The 24,149-nt window shown below is 37.6% G+C and overlaps 1 protein-coding gene across 1 annotated transcript; it reads left to right on the top strand.

Moving 5' to 3' along the window:
* Positions 1-817: 817 nt before the first annotated feature.
* SHISAL2B (shisa like 2B) lies at positions 818-22,339 on the top strand. The gene is made up of 3 exons (XM_011772038.2): positions 818-1,251; positions 5,983-6,140; positions 22,042-22,339. Exons 1-3 carry the CDS (start codon positions 1,061-1,063, stop codon positions 22,173-22,175), a joined length of 483 nt encoding a protein of 160 aa, XP_011770340.1. The 5' UTR covers positions 818-1,060; the 3' UTR covers positions 22,176-22,339.
* Positions 22,340-24,149: the final 1,810 nt, after the last annotated feature.

Here is a 24,149-nt window from a genome sequence, read left to right as displayed (position 1 = left end):
GGATCCAATCAAGCCCCTGGCCAAGGGAAGGAAGCAGAAATGAAGAGGAAGAAACAATACTCTATCTTGTACATTTTATGAATGTCATAATCGCCTCCTCTCCCATCATAAGGCTATTATTATCTTTTTCTTTATACACCCAAGCATTGCTTGACTTATTACAATAAGCATGCATTATCTTCGTTATTTTAAAAAGCCTTTGTGAACAAACCAATCAAGAAAATGGGAATATCAAACAAAAAGGAGACAAAAGAAGTTCCTACAGCACATCAAAACTGACTGAAGTTTTCTCCCTATTTCCTCTGCCTTTTTTTCCTTTGGCTGCCTCCCTCTCTAGAAAGTTCTCACTTTCTTTACCTTCATGTCTTGCATTTCTTAACTTTTCTGGATATTTTAGCTGAACACAGAAAGCAACTGCAGCATGGCCAGTTGTTAGGGGAGACTTTGTTTCTTGTTTTTTATGTTTAAATGGGCAGATCTTAATGTTTCACATTTACTTCTCAAAGAAAGAGAACACCAACGCCGCCTCACTACTGTTCACTGCCTTTTAGCTGGTCCTCTCCTCCACTCCTTGAGTCTATGGCCGGGCAGTTAAGGTTCCACTAGACCTGGTCTGTTTGCCCAGAATCCACCTGCCCTGTCCCTAGGCAGGAAAACTGCAACTTTGGCAGCATCTGCCTGGACTGAAAACATGTCCCACGTCTCCTTTTTTCCCTCTGGAGAAAGCTCTTTCTGGCATGGTGTGGGGACAGCTAAGGTCTCCAGGCTGCTGGTGAAGTGAGGGAAAGTAGAGGGGAGTGGGCGCCGAGATGGGCGGATAAAAGGAGCGACCGCTCAGCAGCGAGAGGGAGAGGCGAGAGTAAGGCGCCCAGACACCATGTGGACAAGGGGAGGAGAGAAAGCAGAGGTGGCGCGGGCAGACTGAGCGCCCGGGCAGCCAGAGCCCAGATCGGAAGAGCCGAGTCCGGGCAGAGGGGTCCGCGGGCTCTGGAGGTGCTGGACCGGTGCGATCCGAGAGCAGACCGGGCCCCTCGCGAGCCTCTCCTGGCCCCTGCCCGCGATGAGCGAGGACAGCAGGCTGTGCTCCGGCTACTACAGCCTCAACCAGAGCTTCGTGGAGCCCTTCCAGTGCCCCCGGCGCGGCGAGGGGGCCGCGCTCCAGTACTGCTGCGGCTTCGCCGACCTCAAGTACTGCTGCAGCGAGCCGGGCAGCTACTTCCCCTACAAGCACAGCTACATGTGGAGCCTCAGGTGGGCTGAGAGCCCGCGCGTGCGGCGGCTGGCCGGGCCCGGGGCTAGGGAGGCGACAAGCGGAGCCACGCCAGGGCCAGGGGGAGTCCCCGGGTCCCCGCCATCGGCTCTGGGTTGGGTCCCTACGGAAGGAAGCGGAGCCTCTGAGGGCGGGTGAGGGTAGGGAGAGAAATCTCGCCCGGGCTCGAAACTCCCCCAGAAGCCAGGACCGGAGGCGAGGCGCGCGCTGGAGGAGAGCGGGCTTTGCGCCCAGGGCGCACTTGGGGCCCTCCCAGCTGGCCCCGCTGGGTTCCCCGCCCGCCTCCCGGGAGCCGACTGCTCTCCCCTCGCCGGGGACCAGTCCCAGGCTGGCAGCCCTACTGGTGGAGCGGGAGGACAGGCAGATAACCTAAGGGGAAGGTTTAAAATCCTCTTTTAGGTTTATTTGGTGTATTTGAAGAGAAAGGAGGCTCCTTTGGGGCTCTTTTTACTGCATTAACAAGGATCAGAGTATTTTAAGACTCTTTGAGGGATGGGAAGGAATTGGCTGTATTCTTTAAAATACACATATATTTTTTAAAGTGTGTGTGTGTATGTGTGTGTGTGTGTGTGTGTGTGTGTGTGTTCCTGAGGGCCTGCGCAAGCAACTGGGCTTTACGACTTGCCCTTTTTGGAGGATCTGACCCCTACCCTGGAGAGAATTGAAGAGACACCAAGAAAGATACAGCTTTTGGTTGCCATGATTATACACACCCTCTGTAGAACAGGACACCCCCTTTCTTGAAACCTGAGCCATGTGGCTATTGCTGGAATGTGAAGAGACTTTCTAAGGTGGAGTCTTGTTTCTTTTTCCTATAGTGGCAATTTTATTTTACTTATTCCAACTAGTATTGATGTAGACATTTTCCTTATGAATTTCTTTTCCCCCTTCCACTCTGAAGGGCTGCAAACTTTAAACTTAATTTTTCATTTTGCTTGGAGAATGAAAGGGGTTCGACAGTCAAGGAAAGAGCTCCCACCTTAAATTGTTTTGTACATATTAATTAGTTTATGGGGTTGGAGGAGATGGATTCTGCTAGTAAGAGGTAAAGTATTATGATTATGTCTCCCAGTCACCTACATGACCCAGAATTTAACACACAGGCCAAGTCTATAGCAAATGACTAAATGTTACTTCTTGAAGCAATAAAATATTAACATATTTTTCTATATTGGAAGCATCAAAAAGTCTCAACAGGAGTGCCTACCTTCCAGTAAGTTCAACTGACAAAGTTGTATTTTGCTGGAGAAGGGCAAAATGTCAGAAAATAATGATAGCTTATCCTTAGTAGATTACATGGGGAAGAAATCTGTATTGCATTGGTTTATTATCTGGCCTTTTGGAAACTAACAGAGTAATCTATCTCTGGGTCATTGGAGGCATTACTAATGGCAGAAGCACCTCCAACAGAGACTGGCAATTTCTAAGTCAAACTCAATTGGAAAATGTGCTTGAGATTTTCAGATCCCTGAATAGTTCCAAAGTGACAAGCAATAGAGGACATAAAACCTTCCTAAGATTTATAAGGGCACAAAGGAGTGAACAGCTTGCTGGGGTCTTCATTCAGCACTGACAAAACGGACAGAGCAGCTCCATTCCCTGGGAAATAGAAAAATCACTTCAACTGATGTTGTCAGTTGGCAGTGTTAAACCTGGGGTTCCTGAGAATTACTGAGCTCTGAGAACACAATAGGGAGGTAAATTTATTAGAGCTTCATTTCCCCTCTGTTCTTTGCTCTCCACTCCTAATTTAAAATAGTCCAACTGTGAAGAGTCACTAGCCCTTGTTTTGAGATTCTATAGTGGCTGGAGAAAGGCACAGCTGTGGCTATCGCAAGGTAAGTGAACCTCCCAAGTAGGAGAATTGCTGCATTAATGTGACAGCAGCTTCAGACCCTCTCTCAAAGCTTGTAAAACAACTGCCATAGGGTGCTGAGGAAAGGATAATTCTTCCTTTCCTGTGTCTGGCCCCCTCCTATCTTTTCTCCTCCGATGACTCCCTATGTTCTTAGGATTTTCCTTGGTAATCTTCTCCAGGACTTGGTAAAATAAGGTCTATTGGACAGGGCCATGCATAAGTGGCTATTTAATTAAAGTATTTATTGAAATAAATATTTTAGGAGTCTCCTGGAGCTCCATCTTTACCGAGAGTTTATACCTAGAGCTTTGCATGCATAAAGCAACATTTCTTTTCTTTTTTTTTTTTTTTGAGACGGGGTCTCGCTCTGTCACCCAGGCTGGAGTGCAGTTGCGCAATCTCGGCTCACTGCAACCTCTGCCTTCTAGGTTCATGCCATTCTCCTGCAGCAGCCTCCCGAGTAGCTGGAACTACAGGCGCCTGCCACCATGCCTGGCTAATTTTTTGTATTTTTAGTAGAGATGGGATTTCACTGTGTTAGCCAGGATGGTCTCGATCTCCTGACCTCGTGATCTGCCTGCCTCGGCCTCCCAAAGTGCTGGGATTACAGGCGTGAGCCACTGCGCCCAGCCATAAAGCAACTTTTTTATAAAGTGAACCATGACATTGAAACTATTTGTCACTATTATGAAGAACATTCTTTTTTAACAGAAAGCAGGGATGGCATGCTTTGTTTTTGTTTTTCTTTCAAATTTAATGGTCTGGTTTTATAATTTGTATATTGAAAGCCCACACTGTGTATGTGGAAGTTAATTAAAGTAACAATTTTGCTTTCAAATAGACTAAATTACATTTTTACCTTGAAGATTTTTTAATAATCAGGTTCTTGCTTGCAGAATCTTTCCAGATGTCTAGCCTCTTATCTGCTCTGTGCACCAGATAATATTAACTGAGTGGATTACATTCACATGTGTCTGTGTAGAGTGAAGTGATCCTAACCTTCCCTGACACTTAAAATGCACAAAAGTTAGGTTTGGTGCAAACAAGTATAAAAGAGGAGTCACCCAATATAGGGAGTCTACCTTTTAGATGAGAGTGCATCCAGTGAGAGCAAACCCCAAGTTGAAATATATAACTCTACGGTGACTCTAGCCATAAATTTCCCCAGCCTTCACTTGTCTACAAGACTAGTGGAACTGGGTTGACAATAAACCAAGCACAAGAATCTCTGAAAGTCGACTTCATGTGTGTGGTTCAGGAGGCAATCTCTTCTTTGCAGGGGTGTTCTAGCTCCTAAAATGAAGGACAAGTGGAGTGAACTTAACTTTTCACTTTCAGTTCTGTTCTCCTTCCTCCCAAAGCAACAATGCTCCTGGCATCCCTGGTCAAATTCTCCCTCCCCTCCCTTTTGGTACAGGTTAAACTTGTCAGTGTCCTAATCCCAGGGAAAGAGCAGAAGCCTAAAGGCAAGCCAGGAAGATAATGAAGAAAAAGATCATTACTTTTCAATGATGTATGTCCCAAATACAGGTAGATCAATCAGCAGTCAATTATTATTTATTTCCATTTATTGAACATTTTCTACAAGCTAAACTCTCAAATGCTTTAAATAAGTGTATACAACACTACCATGAAAGTCAACAGAAGTATCTGTTCTTGAGTAAAATTGATTAAAATCTATTTATAGGTTAAAATCTATTGGTAGATTTTAATTAGAACAAAATGTGGTTCAAGAAGTACGTGTTAGCATATTAGTCTTTCAAGATAATGCTTTTTTTTCCCCCCAAGCTCTTTTCTCATTTAGTAATATTCAGTTCACAGGCTTATGAAAACTATATTTCTCAAATGATTAGACTGAGAGGTAACTGTATCAGACGGAATCATTACAAATTTAGGGTGGAGCAAATACAATCAGATACACATTTTGTTTTTAGAGAAAAATATAAGGGCTTCTTCCTTAATGCTAGAAGCCATTGACATTATGCCCCTTTAGAAAGGAAAAAGTCAAACTGAACATAAACTTGATATGAATTTCACAAATACCATTTTCCTTTAATTCAAATTGCTTTCTCCTTTTTTATAATAGTTTTGGCTTTGTAAATCAACAAATGGCATTTCACATATGTCTTTAGTGCTTTTGCAGAAACAAATATTTTTCTGTTCATCATTTGTTGTTGAACCTGATCTTTCCTTCTAAAATATATGAATAATAGAGGTTTACTTGATAGAGATGTTTTAGAATTATCCCAAAAGAATCATGTGACCTTTAACCTATAATATGAACACATGATCTTCCCTATTAATAGTAATGTACAGGCCGGCCAGGAGTGGTGGCTCACGCCTTTAATCCCAGCACTTTGGGAAGCCACAGTGGGTGGATTGCCTGAGCTCAGGAGTTCGAGACCACCCTGGGCAACATGGTGAAACCCCATTTGTACTAAAATACAAAAAATTAACTGGGCATGATGGCATGCACCTGTAGTCCCAGCTACTCGGGAGGCTGAGGCATGAGAATCACTTGAGCCCCGGAGGCAGAGGTTGCAGTGAATCCAGATTGTGCCACTGCATTCCACCTTGGGCTTCAGAGTGAGACACCATCTCAAAAAAAAAAAAAAAAAAAAAAAAAGTAATGTATAAATTTAACAGGGTCTCGAAAATCCTACAGAGAAAAATACAAGAATTTGGTGATGGAAAAAGGTGAACTTTAGATTTCAATCAGTTACTGTTTATGCTAAAATACAATTTGGTTGTGAATGACTGAGAGCAAGAACTAACGATATATTTATGCCTTCTCTTTAGTTGAACCAGTGTGAATCACTTTGTGTGACACATGTTTTTTTCCTGTTTTCCTCAGCATTGGTGCCTTGATTGGATTAGGAATTGCTGCCCTTGTTTTACTCGCCTTTGTCATCAGTGTCTGTGTCCTTTGCTATTTATTTCTGTATACAAAGCCTCAAAGATTAGACACTGGCCTTAAGCTTCAACACTTAGAGTCTTCTTCCACTCAAGAAGGTAATCAGTATCTATTATTTGTTACCAATTACCTGAACTTTATCCAAAAGAATAACTTGTACCTGGGTGATCATACTGTTAACAATGAATGCTTTTTAAAAATTCAGTTTACTATGTGTCTTACTAAAAATTCACATTGAATCAGGCCTTAATGATGAAATACTTTAGGGAAATTGTGCTGAAGGAAAAATAGCAGCAGGATGTAATTATTCTCATGAAAATTAAACCATTGGTTCAGTAAATCTGCTTTAAATATATTTATGTTCCTTCCGGTTATTAAGGTTTATCCTCTTGAAATTTTAAAAATTTTGTTTTTGGATGGGGTCAAAGAAGTCAAATAAATAGAGGAAACAAGTATTTGATAACTTATTCTCTGAACCAAATATTTTCATCACTCTAGATTGGCTAGTCAGTGGTCAGTTAAGAATTTATCTGTGTGTCTACTGTGTACACAGTTCAGAGGGGCATATAAAATAATTCAGAGGCATATAAAAGAAACAAAAAATAAGTAGAAGATGTATTGGCTAGATTGCAAACTAGTTAAAATATTGGGATTTGTATGTCTATAGTGTGACTATAAAGTAGAAATAATGTTTATTTATGGTTTGTGGAATTGGTCCTATTATCTCAATCATCAAGTGCTGTGCAAATGCTAGTTGTTACCATTATAAAACTCAATCACAAAGAATTTTTAACTGTTGTGAATATAAATTTCTATAGTGTATTAAAAAGTACTAATTATAAATTTTATTGTGAGATGCACATATAAACCAATCTAGAATATACATTATAAAATATATGCGGAATTTATCAATAATTTATATGTAGAATATATAAACAGATTTATAAATTTAGGGTTTATATATGTGTTTAGAATGACACACAAGTGCTTACTTGCTTCCATGTAAAAATAAAACGAAAATCTTTATGTTAAAAAAATTGAGGAAAGTCCTCACCCATATACTCTATTTTAGTTGCATCCTAAAACTTCTCATATTATAGGGTACCTGTTCTGTGACCTTATCAAATACATCACCACTGTGCGATTGCATTAGCTCTCATTTCCTTCTCTGCAGAGGAGACCTCTCAGAGGGTATCCTGTGTCACAGAACAAGGGGGCCAAGATTCCTTGAAAGTTCTCTTCCGGAAGTACTGTTTGGAGATTACATGGCTGAAATGATAGGTTGTTAGCTGAATTTAGTACAAATGACTTAGGCCCAGTTTCTCCACTGGATGTCGAGTAGTGATTATCAAATAATCAGACTGTAAAATCCATTTTTGTCTCAATTGCTTAGGTAATTTAAAGTTGCAGTTCTTAAATTTGACTGCCTATGAATCACATAGAGAGCTTGTTAAAAAACACGAATTCCAGGCTCTGCATTTTAAAACAAGCAGCTCCTCTTGCTGCTTCTGTCCTTGTTCCCCTGCTGTCTGCTCTCCAGAGCAGCCAGAGCAGACCTGTTAAAACACAAGTCAGGTCATGTCACTCCTCTGCTGAAAACACTAATCGCTTCCTGTCTCTTTCAATGGAGAAAACAGTCTTCATCATGACCTATGGGGACTTTTGTGATCTGCCCTTATATTTCCTATCTTCGCATGCCCAGCCTCATTGGCCCCTTTGCTGTTCCTTGAAATTCCTGATTCAAGGTCTTTACACATGCTTCCACTATTGTCAAGGATGCTTTTCCCTCAGATATCTGCATGACTTACTTTTTCACTTTCCATCTTTACTCAAAAGTTACCTTCCCAGGAGCTCTCCCCTGGTTACCCTATCTGCATTTTTAATTCCCTTTCAACATTTAATACCCTCTTCCTGCTTTGAATTTATCTTAGGCATTCACCGTTAACATATTATATCCTTTACTTACCTGTTGTCTATCTTTTGTCCACTCCGAGTAGAAACTAAGTCCCAGAAAAGCAGGAATTTTTGTCTTGTTTGCTCATTACTGTATCCCCAGTGCCTAGAACACATAGCAAATATTCCATGAATGAATTGGATGGGGTAGCACTGCATGTGTGTCATACTAGGAGCATATTTTGAGAAACATTGGCAAAATATTGTCACTGTCACAGTCATAAAACATTCATTGACTGCTTTCTCTATACAATGCACTGTGCTAAATAAAAATTGGTTATTTTTCCAGATTTAGCTTAGGTACTGCTCCAAAATTTTATTTCACATTGACTTCAGAACATAGCAACAGAATTAGTTGGCTTGTTGATTCAGATTTTGTATTCTTGTCGCTATTGAGTGAGGAAGTCCATTATAGTTAGATGAGGCTGCTTACTTGCAAAGAAATATCCTTATTCTGCCCCTCTCACAAGTATATTTTGTCAAATTGGCAAATCAATTCAGTACACCTTTCCTGAATGCGTGCTATTGGTAAGGCAGGATTTTAAGTGATCAGTGACTTCCTGCTGCTTTCAAATGAGGTGATTTTGGTCCCTTGCATTGATTTTAACCAAATCAGACAAAGTGGAGAGCCCAAAATAAAATAGTTCAAATGTCACTAGAATGGGAAGAGAAAATTGTTTATATTTGAAAGCGAGCCTTTGATGTGATATTTACACATTGCTGTACCCTTCGTTAAATATGCATGTTCCATTCCAATGATTCTACTACCTAGCAATGGATGCCAGTGTTCTAGCTATTGAGAAAGCAAGTCTGTGGCTTTATTGCATTTAAGGAATGTCTTGAAGGTTAGGAACATAATAGAATATTTGCATAATAAATCAAGAAGTAAATATTATGTCAGAGGAAAATTGGTTTCACCAGTTACCCATGTCCTTTCCAAATTCATGGGTCACATCAAAAACTGGGCGAAGGATATGAACAGACACTTCTCAAAAGCAGACATTTATGCAGCCAACAGACACATGAAAAATTGCTCATCATCACTGGCCATCAGAGAAATACAAATCAAAACCACAATGAGATACCATCTCACACCAGTTAGAATGGTGATCATTAAAAAGTCAGGAAACAACAGGTGCTGGTGAGGATGTGGAGAAATAGGAACACTTTTCCACTGTTGGTGGGACTGTAAACTAGTTCAACCATTGTGGAAGACAGTGTGGCGATTCCTCAAGGATCTAGAACTAGAAATGCCATTTGACCCAGCCATCCCATTACTGGGTATATACCCAAAGGATTATAAATCATGCTGCTATAAAGACACATGCACATGTGTGTTTATTGTGGCACTACTCACAATAGCAAAGACTTGGAACCAACCCAAATGTCCATCAATGACAGACTGGATTAAGAAAATGTGGCACATATACATCATGGAATACTATTCAGCCATAAAAAAGGATGAGTTCATGTCCTTTGTAGGGACATGGATGCAGCTGGAAACCATCATTCTCAGCAAACTATTGCAAGAATAGAAAACCAAACACCGTATGTTCTCACTCATAGGTGGGAATTGAACAATGAGATCACTTGGGCACAGGGTGGGGAACATCACAAACCAGGGCCTGTTGTGGGGAGGGGATGGGGGAACAGATAGCATTAGGAGATATACCTAATGTAAATGACGAGTTAATGGGTGCAGCACACCAACATGGCATATGTATACATATGTAACAAATCTGCACATTGTGTACATGTACCCTAGAACTTAAAGTATAATAAAAAATTTGAAAAAAAATTCATGGGTCAGCCTCTCGATATTTCAGGTTGATTTTTACAGTTGAAACTGTTTCCATTATAGGAAATCTGAATGGCCTAAAGGGAAATGTGTTCTTGTGTACACACTAAATTGACTTAGGACACTGAATTTTTTTCCCTCTATAAGTGACGAGAGTCTAAAATAGTCTAATATTAGACAATTTTGCCAAGATTTTGCATAGTATATCTTTATTCTGTTGACTTGCATTACAATTTAAGGCTCCAACGTTTGGAATGGATCTTGAAAAAAGCTAGTCTCTGGCAGTGATTGTAGACTGTAATTGGACTACCCCTAGGGCTCATTCTGTACAGAGGACCTATTGCTGAAGCAATTGATCAGTCTTTAAGTTGTGTTCCATAACCATTTTCTTCTTTTTAAACTTTGTGTTTCGGGTTATGCATGCTTCAAATGCCAATGTTTAAAAGAATACTATTGCTTGTAAATTGTTCTGTATAGGACGTCCAGCTCCTGAGAAAACAGATGGCTGTGTGAAAGGCATCCTTCTGAGTCTACACTCTGAGGGTGAGGGCTCATTCCACAGGTTGTGGAGGAATTAATGGCTAACCGAGGAGCAATTAAAGGGGCGTCTTAGAGCCCTGCTTCTCAAACTTTTCCACCAGAGAATCCTTAAATGTATACAGTTGTCCCTCAGTATTCATTGAGATTGGTTTGAAGACCCCCTGCGGATACCAAAGTCTTCACATGTTCAAGTCTCTGATGTAAACTGGCATAGTATTTGCATGTAACCTACGCATAGCTTTCCATTTTATGTATTTATTTATTTATTTAGAGATGGAGTCTCACTCTGTTGCCCAGGCTGGAGTGCAGTGGAGCAATCTTGGCTCACTGCAACTTCTGCCTCCCTGTTTCAAGCCATTCTCCTGCCTCAGCCTCCCGAGTAGCTGAGACCACAGGCACTGGTCCCCATGCCTGGCTAAGTGTTTTGTATTTTCAGTGGAGGCAGGATTTGGTCAGGCTGGTCTCAAACTCCTGACCTCAAATGATCCACCCGTGTCAGCCTCCCAAAGTGCTAGGATTACAGGCATGAGCCACTGTGCCTGGCCCTTTTATATGCTGTAAATCATAAAGTCCCCAACTGTTTTTAACACCAGGGACTGGTTCCATGGAAGACAATTTTTCCAGGTTGGGTATGGGAGGGATGGTTTTGGGATGAAACAGATCCACCTCAGATCATGAGACATTAGATTCTCATAAGGAGAGCACAACCTAGATCCCTCGCATGTGCAGTTCACAATAGGGTTTGTGCTCCTTTGAGAATCTAATGCCAATGTTGATTTGACAGGAGGTGGAGGGGAAGCAGTAATGCTTGCTCGCCCTTTGCTCACCTCCTGCTGTGCAGCCTGGTTCCTAACAGGCCACAGACTAGCTTGGTCCATGGCCCAGAGGTTGGGGACCCCTGCTTTAAATCATCTCTAGATTAATATGTAGTACGGTGTAGTACAATGTAAATGCTATGTAAGTAGTTGTTATTGTGTTGTTTAGGGATTAATTACAAGAAAAAAAAAAGTCTGTACATGTTCAGTACAGATGCTTTTTTTCCCCAAATATTTTTGATCCATGGTTGGTTGAATCTACAGATGCAGAACCAATGGATACGGAGGGCCAACTATTTAAGAGAGAGGAACCTGTGTCTCCAGAATTCTAAGGGCTAGAGTAGAAAGGCCTGCTTTAAGCCTAATGAACTTTAAATTATCTGAAGTTCCCATTTTATTTTTAAAATTATGAGAATTTTCAATTTGACTGCATAATATGACTTGCTTTACTCTAATAATAGCATCTTCTCCCTCTCATATCTGAGTAAACTTGATGCTCCAGGAATATAAAGCATATTTATCCTGGGGCTTTGAATATCTATTGATACTCTGGAGTTGTAGAAGGGGCTGGGGGAAGGAGCAAAGAGAAGGGTTCTTAGACACAGAATTTTTGATAAAAATTGGAAGGGCAAATATTAGTAGAGCGGCTTGGCACAAATAAAATAATACAGTTGTATAGGTATAATAAACAACAAGCCTGTATTTCATGTTCTCTTTTGTAAAGACAGATGATATAAATGAAAAGGGATAAGTAAATTAGCAGTAAGGCACAGTTGTCTAGGAGAAAAGCATAAATTATATATGAAATACTGAGAAGGAAAGCAAATTTAAACATAATGCAAACATTTATTCTGCCTGTGAGCAAAATAGGATTTGGGCTGGCTCAGCATGGTCTGCTATATTTGTCTTAGAAGATATCCTTGCTCCCTCGAAAGAAAATCTTCCTCTCAATTCATTATGGTTCATTATCAGTTCATTATAGGAAAATTAGGAAATACAGAGAAACAAACAAATAAATCTTATATGTGACTAATTTTCAACTGCAGAAGTTTCTTTTTTTGTGTTTTCTCCTTTTGGTTTCACACTTAGAAAGTTTTCCCCTTACCAAAAGATATAAAGATAAAATATTTAAGTATAAAAAATAAATGCATTAGTAGAAAATATAGGTAACTGTATTTTCCAGTATAGTTTATATTTTCTAGTATAGTTGATTTTTGATTTCTAATATAGTTAATTTTTTTTTTTTTTTTTGAGATGGAGTTTCACTCTTGTCACCTAGGCTGGAGTGCTATGGCATGATCTCGGCTCACCACAACCTCCACCTCCTGGGTTCAAGCTATTCTCCTGCTTCAGCCTCCTGAGTAGCTGGAATTAAAGGCATGAGCCACCACGCCAGGCTAATTTTGAATTTTAATAGAGACAGGGTTTCTCTATGTTGGTCAGGCTGGTCTCGAACTCCCAACCTCAGGTGATCAGCCTGCCTTGGCCTCCCAAATTCCTGGGATTACAGGTGTGAGCCACAGAGCCCAGCCCTAATGTAGTTAATTTTTAAATACATTTTCTAATATAGTTCAAAGTATTAGTAATTAGTTATAGTTACCTATGGTTATCTAATTATATAATTACCTAGCTATATAATTACCTAATATAATATAGTTACCTATATTTATATATTTAGATACCTATAGATAACTATATTGTACTAGGTAATTATGTAGTTGTCTATATTTTCTTCTAATGCATTTTTCTTATACTTAAATCTTTAATACTCCTGGAGCTTTAATTTTGGTATAAAATATGAGGTAGAGATCTGCCTTTTTTATTTTCCAAATAATGAGTCAGTTGTCAAATATTTATTGGCTAATCCATTTTTCTCTTGACAATTTAAAATGTCACTAGTCATAAGCTAAATTCTTATATATATTGTGGTCTGTTTTGGACTTTGTGTTTTGTTAAATTGATCCATCTGTTTATTTTAAGCTAGTAATATACTTTAAGAATTACTGTAGCTATACAGTTTATTTTAATATCTGATTAAACAAGACTCCATCTCCTCTCTCCTGTCATCCTTTTTTTTCAGTTTCTGGGCTACTCTAGTAACATTCAAGTTTCCAAATAAACTTTTGAATCACGCTGTCCAATTTTAAAAAGACAACTGGTATTTTGATGGGTTTTGTACTAAATGTATAAAGAAGTTGAGAACTACTTTTCTAAATAGCCTTAACGTCCTTTCAAAAACATTTGCTCAAAGCTCTTATGAATTACGCTGCCAAATTATTTATTAATGGTAATCAGTGTTTATTTCAGAAAGATTTTAAAGGAATTCATTGAGATCTTAGCAGAAGATAGGGTAATTGGAATTCAATGGCATAAAAGGCCACCTGTGTCCCTTTAAATAGAAAGACCTTTTTATTTAAAATAATGAGCCTAGAATTTTATACAACTGCTTCTGTTCCTACAATGTAGAAAATCAAATTGCTCAGTAGTTACCTATATTATTAGGTTGGTGCAAAAGTAATTGCGGTTTTTGGCATTATAATAGCATTTTGGAGTACTCCTCAAGGCAGAGTCAGGCAATCCTCAGTCATGCTCAAACCAATAAGCAAAATAGAAGCCAGTCTCTCATTGAAAATCATTTATTTCAAGGACATATAATATCAGCTAACTTCCTCTGTAAGATATTGTTAATCATCAATGGTTGGAAGAATTTAACAATACAGAAAAGAAAGAAAAAGGTGAATTCTGGAAAAAATAGTGTAGGAAAAAAATTTCTGAATAGAACTGCCTCCACTCATTAATGAGTGACTAAAGCAAAAGGGCAAGTCCAAGATTCTAACTTTCATGATAAATTTTTTAACTGTGCTTATGTGAGATCTCTCTACATACTTGAGGGGAGGGCAGGGCATTGAAAAGGGAGAGGTCAATAAGTTTTGCTCACTTCACCGTTTAGCTCACACCCAGTCCTATGCATCATCGTATTAAATTTGAAGGGAAAACATCCTCTTACAAATAAAAAAACCACTTTTAGGGTAAAAATTTGAAATTGCTTGTTTCCGCAAAAAGGAACTGCAGGATGAGTGGGATGTGTAGATTTTCTACTAAATAATAAAGTGACTCAGCTAGGTTAGTACATGGAAGCTGCTGAAGAACATCAGAATGCTAACCCAGAAGCTAGGAGGACATTGGCAGATGATAGTAGAAAGGCTTAATGACAGTTCTGCCTGATAGCCACGAGATAAAGACCTGCAGGAGTCCCCAACATTCTTTTGATATTTTGAAATGCCAGGCAAGAGCAGAGTTCACAGAAGAATTCTAGGTCCCCGAAGAAAGGGTTTGAAAATAAATATAAAATTTAACTGTTATCAGAAAAATTATGTTGGCCTACCTGTGATAAGGATAGGTAGAAAGATTTCGTTCAATGAATTGGATTTAAATTTTGGCAAAGGCCAAAGCTTTAATTTAATGCCAGTCTAGGAAGTATAGGATTAAAGAAAGGTTGAAATTTGCATACGATGACTAGAACAACAAAAACCAAAGAATGGAAATAAGTAGCAGGCAGCAGGAAGAGCAGCTGACAATTGAGTAGGAAGGAACTGTGATGTTGAATCTTGGCAATTCCCACTCCACTAACGAGAAAAATAAATTAAAAAAGAAAAAATTTTTATGTGTGACAAATCTCTTGGGAGCGCAATGATATTACAGATTCATTTAAATTGAATCCATGTTGTTACCTGTGACAGAAAAGAGGCAGCTGTTTTTATCCCTATTTTGTTGGTTAAGAAACTAGTTTCTCGATTAAAATAAAACTAGGAAATGCTGAGGTTGCTGAGATATTTTTATCTTTCTCTTTTAAAATTATCCCAGAGTTGTAGTTAGCTGGACTGTATTATCACTACAGCTCCACTAACTGCAGTTGTTTCCCAATATGTCCGATTACTCTAAGTTACCAGAGGGATATACCTTGAAAAAAGCACTTTTGGATTTGTCTAACCTGCAGGAAGAGAGTGAATGCTAGAGGTGTTATGGTGTTTATAACACATCTTTTCTTGTTCACATAGCAATTTGGTTTTGTTAGGGGAATTGCTTTGGCTTTAGAAGCCAATCAAAAAAATATCTTTGTACTTAACACCGGTTAGAAGGATCCAATAGCCAAGTAAATAATGAGTTGAGGCTGGGGAATAAAGATCTTTACAAGTCATACATGAATAAAAATCTATACTACTGTAATGTATTTTGCAAGCCTTTAAATCTCAGAGGGGAGTAAACAAGTTAGATAAATTCCTTCAGTTGTTGCCAGATAAATATATAATGGAAACAAGAGCATCAGAATGGGGATAACTTAGAGAGAACCCCAGAATGACTAAGTTAGGAAATAACTTCCTTAGTTTATTTCCCACTAAAAAACCAAAAAACCCAAATTGGTTATGACGAAACACCTTGAAAGTCTGATTAAACTATTATGAATTTAAGTATGTAAAAAGCTTTGGAAACACGAAGGACTTCAACATTACACTTTTTATATTTCCAGGAATTCAAAAAAAATTAAAATTTTAGATACTTAAATCGGTGCTTATATAAGATACAAATGTCACCCAGATAATACAAAATTAATTTATATATTAAATCTTTGATCTTTTATCTTTACCTGCTATACTAAAGAGTAAAAATAATATTAAACAAGTGAAAAACAACCTACAAACACCTTAATTTGATTTTCAAATATTACATAATGTCAACACAAAGTATCTGAGACAGGTCTCTGTCAGTTCAGAAGGTTTATTTTGCCAAGGTTAAGGATGCATCCCTGACACAGCCTCAGGAAATCCTGAGACATGTGCCCAAGGTGGGTGGGGGTACAGTCTGCTTGTATGTATTTTAAGGAGACATGAGACATCAGTTAATATGTGTAAGATGGGCTGGGTGCAGTGGCTCACACCTGTAATCCCAGCACTTTGGAACGCAGAGGCGGGCAGATCACTTGAGCCCAGGAGTTTGAGGCCAGCCTGGGCAACCCTGTCTCTACCAAAAAATTAAAAAAATTAGCTAAGCATGGTGGTGCGTGCCTGTAGTCCCAGCTACTCGGGAGCCTAAGGCAGGAGAATTTCTTGAACCCAGGAGGTAGAGGTTATAGTGAGCCAAGCTTACACCACTGCACTCCAGCTTGGTGATAGAGCAAGACTGTCTTAACACACACACAAACAAAATGTGTAAGATGTGCATTGGTTTGGTCTGGTAAGGTGAGACAACTCCAGGTTAGAAGTAGATAAGAGAAAAAAGGTTGCATTCTTTTGAGTCCGTGATCAGCCTTCCACTGAATACACAATTTAGTCTGGCTCAGTGAATCTGCATTTTTACATAAACAGTAGGGCAGAGGAAGCAATCAGATATGCATTTGTCTCAGGTAAGCCTCAGAGGGATGACTTAGAATTGGAGGCAGGTTTGCCCTAAGCAGTTCCCAGGTTGACTTTTCTCTTTAGCTTAGTGATTTTGGGATCCCAGGATTTATTTTCCTTTCACATTCCCACCCTTTTCTTTTTAAAATCTTTTGGAGAAAGCATTTTAGAAGAAAATTGAGTCTGGTCTCAGGTTTGTTCTGATCTCTCATGGCTAGTATGGTTCATTCCTAGATGGGTAGGTCCCACATTATGAGGAAAGCTCATTTTTAGCAGGTTGTGAAGTCTCATGTCCTATGAAGAGAAAATAGGAGGAGGAAGAGAGAAAACAAACAAAACCAGAACAATCCTGGAAAATCAATATAGGCCATATTACTTTGAAGTCCATACATCAGTAGGCAGGTATGAAGCGACTTATGTATGTAAATAGGTTGCTGTTATTTTCTTTTGAAGCTTAAGTTGTCCAGCTTCAGTTTGCAGGGCTTTAAAGAAAGCACAGCTTAGTTTTCAGTGATTTCAACATAGAAAAACTAGGGAAAAAAGGGAAAAGTAAGAACAAAAATTAAATTAAAAACATTATTTTGGAGACTTGTAGCCTGGAAAAATTTTAGAATTCAGTCCAAACTGTAGAAAAGAATAAAAATTGAAAAACATTAGGCAAGACTAGAATCTAATAACAAGTGTACTATAGCTCATTTTGAAACATAGTTTTTCTCCAGTCTCCCATTTTTATTAAAAACAAATCATAATAGGACTGATTTGCTTGCAAAAATAAGATTTAGTCTTATGCTTGGCCTGATTATTTGTATAAAGGGCAGCAAGGATAATTATTTTTCAAATAGCCTTTTAAAATTTGGCTTTGATGAAACTCAAGGAATCTCAGGTAAGACTTTTTTTCTTTTCTTTTCTTTTCTTTTTTTTTTTTTTTAAGCTGAGCCCAGCCATGGGTTTGTATCCTCAAATACCTATGAGCTGTGTAATTTCCTCTCCTCTTGAGGTCCCAAGATACCTTGGACCTCCTGGGCCTGTTAGAATGTGATATTCTTTACTTACCACAGGTTAGGAGCCGGTTAGGAGCCCTATGCAGGAACCATGAGGACACGGTATGAGGCCAGTTTTCCCCAAAAGGCTTTTTTTGGCTCTATGGGTTAAGCTTGATTCCTTAAAGGAAAGCATGCTATTCTATTCAAAGCCTTGGTAAAACAACCAGTTTGTCCAATTGTGTCCTGTTGCAAAAGAAAACATTCTTATTGCACTTACGCAAATAACTATATTGACATAAGTTAAGAAAACTCACAAATAGTTTCCAAATTCTGGAGAAATAAGGAAGAGAGAAATATGCTCCAAATTTTTTTTACAGGAGTATACTTTACTCAATTGTTAAAAGCTGTAAATAGCTTAAAATAAGTTTTTTTCACTCTGAAAAACAAAAGATCAGCAACATTTTAAGCTAAAAGTAAAAAAGATTACTTCAGTCTTCTTTTAGCTCAGTCCATGCAGTTAACTCTGGTCCTGTTTGATATTGGTGAACATTTCAGTTCTCTGAGAGTCCTGAAAGTTTTTTCTTTTATTCTAATGTCACAATTTCCAAAGTTATTAAAAACCTGCATTCAAGAGCACCTATCAAAGTCCTACAGCTGATTATAAACCACCTTTTGAAGAGGATCAAAACAAGAGAAGTCTTAGGACAGCCATTATTAAAACCACATTTGACTAGCAATTTGTTACTTCTCTGGCATACAACAGTTTTACATAATTATAATTATTAATAACATACAATAAGTCATATTAGAATTATAGGAGTTTCCTATAATTTTGGCACACACACCAATAACATTTATACAAATATAGCCCAAAGAAAACCAAACACCATTTCATATTTGACAATGCTTCCTGTATGATTTCTATACCAATAAGCCAAATATGTCTCTTTTGGACTTCTGGGGACTAAAGGCAAAAAATTAATGAGGACCCAAGTTAGAATTTGACTTTGGAAAGTGTGTCAAGTATAAAAAGTTTAAAAGGCTTGATATCATGAAATAGGATCACAGGTCATTGCAAAGTAAGTCATTCATTTAACCAAGGTGATAACATAAAGATTTCAAAAACAGGTGAAAACCTTTATTCTTTGAGAGAAAAGACTTAATTTCCCAAATCATAAGCCCTAATAAAGACAGCATGAGGCCAATTAAACCTGTCTTTCAAAATCTTGAAAACAATCTATAAAATGCCTGATTTTTTAATCATCTTAACAAGATAAAATTTCCATAAACCTTGTTTATTATTTGTTAAATTTGAATCTAATTTTTAGAAAATATTTGCTTTGCAAAGTCAATAATTTTTTATTTCTTAAATTTTTCATGCCATCTTTCTCTACTATATTTATTTTAAATAGCTTTGCTTGCTGATTGGGAAAAGGCTATTTTCCAGGCTGGCAAATGCTGTGCCTACAACAAATTAGCTTTTAAAAATCAAATTATACTTACTGCATGTTTAGAAGTAGAAAGTAACTTATTTTACTACCAAAAATAGTTCAGAAGAGAAGTAATTGAAATAAAGTCATTATTGTGCCACTCTAGGCCCCAGATTTTAAATTTCAGTGCTTCTAATATTAGCCTAGAGATCAATACCATGCATGTTTCAGTCTTATGGGTAAGATATGGAAGCTGCAGTGAGACATCTTTCAAAACTTGTAAATAATATTGTCCTTTGAGTGTTGAACCATGAAATCGTCCCAGAGTGAGGGATGTCCTGATCAATCCTAGAAAGCATTTTACTTATAGAAAAGTATCTTTAATATATATTTTTACTTGCAAAAAGCAGTTTACTTATAGAAAGCAATTAATATGCAAAGCCAGGAAGTATTGGCATGCTTAAAGGCAAGGTTTAGATTCACCTAAAGAAAAAAAATTAAAAACTCATATCCAGAAGACATGCTGTATGGTGAAAAGAAGAGGATGTACAGTAGCTACTTCTAATGGAAGGAGTCTTGGCTAATGGACTTCCCCTTAGGGAGATTTGTGGCAGATTTTCTAAAACCTGAAGGAGAATTCTTCAAGCAAAAGAGGCTGGAGAATTAGAGACACTAGGCAACTGGAAGAGGCTTGGGGCAGAGAGGGAGACACCAGGGAAAGTTTGGGGAAAACAGGACTTGTGGGTATCTGAACCACCAAAGACAAGGAAGGGAGTGGGGTGAACTGAGCCAGAAGAGGAAAGCAGAACCAGATCATCAGCCTAACCAAGTTTATGTGTGATCCTAAAGGGCTTTAGCAGACAGGCTGATAATGTTATGAGTAAGTGCTATGTAAGTATTAACTATTATTATATTGCTGATAGTTTTACATTCTTCTCACTTGACATTGTATTCTAAGCATGTTCCATGTAATTAAACATTTCTTAGAAACCATTTTTATTTTTTTTTAAGTTAAAGGGCTGCATGGTATCTCAGGCATGATATTTAGCAATTCTATCATTGGAAATTTAAGCTACTTTCATTTCTTGGTATTGAAAATAACCAGTGAAGAAGATGTCTATAAGTTTTAGATCTCATCTTTGATGGTTTCCTTGGGAATTTCTTGTTAAAGTGAAATTACACAGTAGGAACATTTGACACCTTTAAGTATGTACCAATTTACACTCCCATCATGCTACACCGTTGAAAGAAAAATTACTTTTTATCCTCACCTGAGTGATGAAAAATTGTTTCTCACCTTTCAAATTTACATTTCTTTCTGACTAGCAAGATTAAAACTTTTTCATGTTTATTAGTCATTTTATCTTTTCTGTCACTTTCTTCACTCACTAAAAGGTGTTAATGTCCTACATGCTGATATGTAAGATCTTTACATATTAGACATGCATCATTTGCTCTAAATATTTTTTGATAGTTGGTTTTCAATCTTGTCTTTTGCTACCCAGTTTTAAAGTTTTCTGTCTTATCCTTTAATTCATTAATACACTCAACTATTTATTGAACAACTATGTGCAAGGCATTTTTATAGACACATCATTAATGAACAAAATAGTCAAAAATTTCTTGGAATGTGGTACTTAAATTTTAGAGAGGGAAGACAGACAATAACTGATAAGCATGATAAATAGGTAAATTATATTAGTTAATAAGTGCTTCGGGGGAAAAATGGAGGGCAGAAGGGGTTGGTGATGGGGATATGGAGGCTGCAATTTTAAATAATGCTTTGGGTAGGTCTTATTGAGAAGATGACTTTTGAGGAAGGACTTGGAAAAAAGATAGTTATTGTGCAGATTATCTGGAAGAAGAGCATAGTAGACAGAGTAAATAGTCAGTGCAAAAGTCCCAAGGGCTGGAACATGCCTGAAATGTTTAATCAAAGAGGTTGGAGTGAACCAAAGAATGAAGTAGAAAAAAATGAAGTCAGAGAGGTTAATGGTGTGTGTATGAAATCATGTAGGCCACTGTATAAGACTTGGGTGAATGGAGGGTTCTGGGCAGAGGGCATGATTCAACTTAGTTTTTAAAGAATAGCTCTTTGAATGTTGTGCTGAAAACAGAATAGTGGTAGCAGTGAAGATGGTGAGAAGTGGTCTGATTCTGGATGTATTTTAAAAGCATAGTCAACAAGGATTTCTGATGGATTGGATGTAGGGTGAGAGAGAAGAGAGGCATCAAGGACCAGAGGTTTTTGGCCACTGGACTGTGGATTTAGCAACATGGAGGTAATTAGTAATGGTAAGGTAGCAGAGAGTAAAAAAGAATGGTGCCCTAGAAGCCAAGGAAAGAACTGGATCAACTGCTGCTAAGAAATCAAATAAGATGAGAATGAACTGGACTGTGCATTTAGCAACATGGAGGTCATTAGTAATGTCTGTGATTTCTTCCACTGTTCTTTACATATTTATGTTATTTTCTCTTGGTGCAATGATACATTAGTTATTTCTACAATCATTCAACTTTCATAACACTATTCATTGAATAATCCATTTCTTTGCTGTGTTTGTTTAGTACTAACTTCCGATCAGTAAAGATCCATATTCTTTTACCTTTGCTCATTTTGGACTCATATTTATATGCAGTGAGTGAATGGGATTGTGGCACAACTGTGCCCTTTTAATAAACCACATCTAAATCAGTTATAATGGCAAAGCCTTAAGGTTGTGCAAGTTATTATGATTGGCTTTAATGTAGTTCATGCATAGGAGAGGGACAGTCACACTTTTGTTAAGTCACTCAGAAATTGTTACCTTCTTATCAAATGTGTATTTTCCTCATGGAAGCATGGAGGAAAAAGGTAAGCATGGAAATCAATTTTTTTGTTTCTGTTACTATTTCCCTTATTTGACTTTCAGAAAGAAATACTCAAAAACCACTTCAAAATAACTCAATTCTCACTCATACACATAACATTTTCAGGATATATTTTCAATATTGCTACAAAAATTATTTTTAAGTGCACATTTTTATAAGTGAAACTCGATGTCATAATTTCAAATAATTATTTCATTTTGGTTTGTGTATCTGCAGGCAAGTCAAATGAAAAAACCAAAGCCCTCAATTCAAATGCAGCATCAAATGCAACGAATGAAACATACTATGAAGCTGATGATATAATTCAAGAAAAAACAATGGATGCAACACAAATCTACATTGCTTATTAACTAAAAATTCTGTGTTTTAAATGCTTACTGGAGAGATGGGGCAATAAAAATAAAGCGTGCATTTGAAACAGTTTGTAATATTGCTTTTCAAAAATTCGTCACTCACAAAGCAAGACACAGCTGCATTTTTGGTCAGTTACTTTATTAAACACACATTAAGGTTTTTATTGGTTTTCCTTTGTATAAATTTACTTTTATTTGCTAATTAAGATGTTTCTGTATCACATGAGATTATGCTAATTATTCAGGAGAAATTAAAGAATTTATCAATAACAAGATAAGAAATTCTATCTCAGTGAAGAACAATGAGAAGTTTATGTCACATTACCACCATTTCTCAACTTTTTGATAATAACAGGCAGTTATTTTTATGAGATGGTACTAGATAGGTAAATATCAGGGGGAACTGTCTTATAAACTAGAGGTGACTTGTTCTTAAGTCTCTTAGAAGTCAACCTATGTCTTTTTAGATTTTTCTGGGCGCAAACAATATATTCAGTAACAAAAAAATCACAATGTATAATCTGTACAATAAATATTTTGTTTCAAGAGATAAGCATAACAAAAAAACTTTTGCTGATAGATTTCCTAAATAATCTGTATAATGAAATATATAAAACAAATGAGTTCTCTGGTTCCACCTAATGCTATCACATTAATACCACCTAGAAATCTAGAAATAAAACTAATTTCTGCAAATTATAATTTTTAAAGATTTTAATTCATACGTGTGTTTTCTATTATAACACAGACCTGGTTTTGTAATAGAATTCATCAGAAAAAAAAAGGGAATTATTTTAAGTGGCTCTACTGAGCTTATCTACTATGTCCTGTGAAGTTTTTGTAGTCAGAAAACTAGCATTTCAGACGAGATCTGGCACATTTAGACTGGTATGGCCATAGCCAAAAACTAGCATTTCAAAATGTGCTGAATACAGCTTCTCTGGTCTGATACATAAAAAAGAATGCCTTATTTTTCTTGGGCATGCAAAGCTTAGGGTTACAAACATTTTGTCATTAGCCTGTCAAAATTTCTACCAAGAACTATTGTTATCTCCTAGACCAGAACTGTCTAGAGAGAAGTTTCTGAGATGATGGAAATGTTCTTCCTATATCTGCACTAATAATGGTAGCCACCAGTCACATGTGGCTACTGAGCACTTAAAATGTGGCTAATGCAACAGAAAAAATAAAATTTTTCATTTATTTGATTAATTTAAATAACCCCATGTGGCTATATTGGCCCCATAGTTCCAGATCACTATTGCAACATCCTACTGCCAGAGTTGAACTTCACATTCAAAAAGACAATTTTGCCAATGTTTAAATATTAAAATTGCTTAAAGTATATGTTAAGTTTGAAAATTAAGACACTTCCATTATAAAAATGACATTTTACATGGCCATAAAAGCAAAGAATTTTCACTTATTTTGTGAAAGTTCATAAAGCTTTTATGGGTGCTTCTTGATCTTTGATATAACTTTGATTTTAAAGTATCCCAGAAAATTTGCTATCTTGATATACAGTAATTTAGTGACATTACCATATTGTCTCAGGTGAAAATCTAGGTTGAGAAAAATTTAGTTAAGGCACTAGTACTATTCTACTTTCGTTGCTCAAGGGCAAGAACTATAAATGGCACAAGAAGCAGGAAAGAGACAGAGCTAGCAAAATGCTCACTGCCCCAACTCCTCCTAACTTGTGCAAAAGGCATAGTGGGGCCAGGCATGACTGGATGCATCATGGGTTGTGCTGTAGGAGAGGCACCCCAATTCTCTGCCGCTATACCTATTTTTAGAGGAGTTAGGAGGCAATATTGAGGTCAGAAGACTCTGGTCTTCGCAACTGGGATTATTTTCACACTGGCATAAGAAACCTACTGTTCTTGGGCGCCCAATGTCCAGGAAGTTTTGGTCTCAGCACTAGGATCAGCTGGAGTCCTTAAAGCACTCCCTGCTGAGCTAGCTTAAAAC

The sequence above is a fragment of the Macaca nemestrina genome, chromosome 6, assembly GCF_043159975.1.
Source record: "Macaca nemestrina isolate mMacNem1 chromosome 6, mMacNem.hap1, whole genome shotgun sequence".
In the NCBI taxonomy this organism is placed as follows: domain Eukaryota; kingdom Metazoa; phylum Chordata; class Mammalia; order Primates; family Cercopithecidae; genus Macaca; species Macaca nemestrina.
This window is presented reverse-complemented; position numbering and strand designations above follow the sequence as displayed.

What these genes read in the sequence shown, in the direction of transcription:
- SHISAL2B (XM_011772038.2), top strand. Translation starts at nt 1,061, where the DNA reads ATGAGCGAGGACAGCAGGCTGTGCTCCGGCTACTACAGCCTCAACCAG. An exon ending in AGCTACATGTGGAGCCTCAG is followed by an intron (nt 1,252 to 5,982) that starts GTGGGCTGAGAG and finishes TGTTTTCCTCAG; the next exon opens with CATTGGTGCCTTGATTGGAT. An exon ending in GTCTTCTTCCACTCAAGAAG is followed by an intron (nt 6,141 to 22,041) that starts GTAATCAGTATC and finishes GTGTATCTGCAG; the next exon opens with GCAAGTCAAATGAAAAAACC.